At 45.8% G+C, this 4,012-nt stretch overlaps 1 protein-coding gene across 1 annotated transcript in view; it reads right to left on the bottom strand.

Moving 5' to 3' along the window:
• Positions 1–531, bottom strand: part of LOC106804635 (mucin-5AC-like) — a 15,443-nt gene extending 14,912 nt beyond the window's left edge. The window contains exon 1 of the mRNA XM_014805904.1: positions 426–531. Within this exon, the coding sequence (XP_014661390.1) occupies positions 426–531 (106 nt within the window). The remainder of the gene's footprint in view (positions 1–425) is intronic.
• Between the last annotated feature and the right edge of the window lie 3,481 nt (positions 532–4,012).

The raw sequence follows: 4,012 nt of genomic DNA, 5'->3' as shown, positions 1-4,012 counted from the left end.
CATCCATCCATCCATCCATCCATCCATCCATCCATCCATCCATCCATCCATTCATCCATCCACCCACCCCCCCATCTATCCATCCATATCCATCCATCCATCTAACCAACCAACCATCCATCCCTTCACCCTTCATCCATCCAAATCAATTCATCTATCTATCCATCTATTTATCTCACTGCGTGTCCGCGCGCGTGTGATGGTGTGTGTGTGTGTGTGTGTGTGTGTGTGTGTACGTATAATATATATATATATTTCTTTCTTTCTTTATTTATTCGGGTCGATTGGCTGTCTAAGTTTCGTGCAAGTTGTTGCTCGCTCGGGTTTATCGGATTAGCGCCTACTAGGTAAACCTAAAATAATATTTCTAGTTCCACCGCCCTCTATACTTATATCAGATACGGGGCACGACGACTACCGCCTACTGCTGGTTTCCTCGCCGACGCGGATTCCAGCGTTACTCGTGCGTCTAGACAGCGAGCGTCCCGTGACCTCTCCCCCTCCGGCAGCTCCATCTCCACCGGCAAGCATCTTTGCCTATGTTATGTCTGTAGCAGCCTCATTTATACCATGACAATGTAGAGTAAGACAATGCGTGCCAGATCTTTTGTGCCACTGCGTATATCACGGCTGCGGGGCTATGCCGTGTAGATCATGACCATATAGCTTCACCGCGTGGTGCCACCGTGTAGATCATGACTGTGGCGCCACCGTGTAGATCATGACCGTGGCTTTCACCGGTAAACACTTGTTTCCATCCCTCAACGCGCCCTCTGTCGTTTCCGGTTTGCAAGTTAAACTCCGTTTAATTGACTGTGTTATATTTTAAAAGAATGTTTTGAGTTCTTAGATGCTTTATTCATCTTTGTTTGAGTTCTTAGATGCCTTATTCATCTTTGTTTGAGTTCTTAGATGCCTTATTCATCTTTGTTTGAGTTCTTAGATGCCTTATTCATCTTTGGTTTGGTTTGCATGCATTGCACCTTTGTATTAAATACGTATGACCTGGCCATATCCATATTGTTTTCATCACCCAAACCGCCCTTGCCCGTAAAAGACATATTCGAAGCTCTCTTTTCACCGTTTCGAATCGAATAGAATAAAATATAATACAGTCAATTAAACGGAGATTAACCATAGTTTAACCTGCACACCAGAAACGACCGAGGGCGGGATGGAAACAAGCGTTTACCGGCTCCACCGCGTAATTCACGACTGTGGCGCCACCGTGTAGATCATGACTGTGGCGCCACCGTGTAGGCCATAACTGAACCGGTGCACTGTCACTGTATCGTGCAGATGAATAACGTTAGCTCGTGCGCGCACGGCCTGTGGCGATAACTGCAAACGGGCGCCTGTGCACAAAATAACTTGATAGGATTTACTGCATGACGGAACAGGACGTGGTAACTGCGCGGCCCGCATGCATGACCACACAGAGACTGCCCGAGAGCCGAGTTATGCGTCTGTGCTGCGCACCAGCATACGCCCCTTCATCGCTGTCTGTTTCCATCACTGTCTCGCATGTACTCTGTCACGATTTCTGCACCCCCCCCCCCGCTTTCTATTTTTCTCCCCCTCTCTTTCTCTCGCGCTCTCTCTCTCTCTCTCTCTCTCTCTTCTTATTCTTCTTCCTTATCCTCTTCTTTTACATTCTCTCCGGTCTTCGTTTTTCTTTTTTCTTCTTCTTCCCTTTCGTATTTTGCCTCTTCTTCTTTTTCTTCGTCTTCGTTTTCTTCTTCTTCTTCTTCTTCTTCTTCTTCTTCGTTTTTTTTCTTTTTATTCACATTCTTGCTTAATCGCGCACGCGTGCTCTCTAACTTATTTGCTCTGTCACACTCTAGCTCTCGATTCTCTTTTTTCCTCCATCCCTCTCCCTCCTCCCCATCATCTTCTTTTTTTATTTTCTGCCCTACCTCCTCCTTCCTCCCTTTCAGTATATTTCTCCGTTTCTTCCTCTGTTTGTGTCTGTCAATTTGCCAATCTGTCTGTCTGTCTCTCTGTCCGCATGTCGGTCTGTCTGACTACCTATCTGCCTCTCTGTTTATCTGTCTGTCTGTCTGTTTATCTGTTTGTCTGTCTGTCTGTCTGTCTGCCTGCCTGCCTGCCTGTCTGTCTGTCTGTCTGTCTGTCTGTGTATCCGTTCGTGTTTGACTGCCTGCCTGTTTCCCCACCCTTCCTCTCTCTCTCTTTCTCTAGCTGCTATCCCCTGCTGTAATTATTTACCGCTCCCTCGTGCTTTCCATCCCCGTGTAATTAAATAGACGATTATTAACCTTCCTGCGTATCATTGATTCCCGCACCTATTTCACGTGCGCCATCACTGCATGGGGCAGAAGTTTTAGTCGAAAGTTACTCCTGCGGCTAAGCGGCCGAATTTACAACAGAAAACAGCGAACCGGAGTTGTTGACTTTCACGGGCTATCAGCATTCGGGGGCGTACCTCGAGTGTCGATTCATTGATGAGAAAAACCCCGTAAACGTCACATTACCACTTCTATTGTGCTAGATTTTCGAGCGAACATGTTACTGTCGGAATATTGTCATTACGCAGGTCAACTCGAAGAATAATCAATCTTTAAAGATATATAATCCCGATACCGACTACAATGCTTTCGTCAACGTATCTAATTGAGAACGTCTTGAAACGTGAAACTTGTTTGGCAACGTGTTCTGTATTGCCTGCACGATTTCTAAGCATAGTAAACATCGGTGTCACACAACATTGTTGGTAAAATAAATGGACAGTTAAAATAAATAATAAAGAACGCTAAGAACGCTTTTCATTCTTGTTTTGCGCCGCCGGCAAGCTATGTGACAGGCGCGACCTTCAAACTTTCCGTGACAACAAAAAATGCAGCGCAATGAAAGTGGATAGGACAGATGTTGCAACACACTGATACACACCATTAGAAATAGTAAAGTGGAAGATGTAACAGTGGCGATATAGGAAACCGCCGACGAAGAAGCGGACCTGGAAAAAGCAAACGCGGAAAATGACGAAGGTCCAAAAAGGGAAAGAAGACAAAAAGTCAAGAAGATAACAATGAAGAGGAAGAAGAAGAAGAAGAAGAAGGGAAAGAACAAAAGAAAGAAAAAACGACAAAGATGTAAACAAGTTGTGCAGGCATGTACCACAAACACAAGAGCTCCAGTTTCATGGAAATCTCTTTCAAATCGATTTCTATACACAACCACGCAAAGCATGATTTGCTCCCATTTTCCACAAAGACCAACCGAGCATTTCGTAAAGCCCCATATTAGTAACATGACCTCCTACAATGCAAGCTAACTCAAACGGGTCAGGGGCGAGCTGGTGCCTTTTCTAGTCATGTTTTCACACGACGAGGAAATGATATAACTGATCTTATCCGAAACTAGTTTATATAGCGTCTTTTACGCGTCTATAGTTCGTACTAGCGGTTATTACGCGTCTTTCCCGCTTTATCTCTTCCAAATCTCCACCGCTATGTCACGTTCTCTTCCACTCTTTCTTATTCTGTACACCCCCTCTCTGTCTGTCTGTCTGTCTGTCTGTCGGTATCTCTCTCTCTCTCTCTCTCTCTCTCTCTATTCCCCTTGTTTGTATCGTTTTCTTAATTTGCATTACTCTCGTGGTCATCGCAGTTGCTTTCTTCCCCTTTCTATCCATATTCCTCTCTCCTTCATATCACTCTCGTTCCCCTTCGTGATAATCCCTCTCTGACACTCACGTTCTCGCTTTCCTTTTCTCGCTTGCTCCCATTCTTATCTATCGTATCTATTGTTTTTTCCTTTCGCTACCTCTCTTCTTTCCCTCCCTTCTTCTCTCTTTCCTCCCCCTCTCTCCCCTCTCTCTCCGTTCTCTCTCTCTCTCGTTTCTCTCTTTGCCTATGCGACAAGTAAAGTGGCCATGCTTCGCCTGACGTGCAACAAATCGGTGGCCCGCTTTCCTCCTGACACCGACAGCGGCTTTCAAAAGCGTCCCACGCGCCGCGTTGCACCCCCTTCCCCCCTCCCCCTCTCCTCCCCC

The sequence above is a fragment of the Priapulus caudatus genome, unplaced genomic scaffold (assembly GCF_000485595.1).
Source record: "Priapulus caudatus unplaced genomic scaffold, Priapulus_caudatus-5.0.1 Scaffold5, whole genome shotgun sequence".
Taxonomy (NCBI): Eukaryota; Metazoa; Priapulida; class Priapulimorpha; order Priapulimorphida; family Priapulidae; genus Priapulus; species Priapulus caudatus.
The sequence above is the reverse complement of the archived record's forward strand: the minus strand, read 5'-3'. Positions and strand labels throughout refer to the sequence as shown.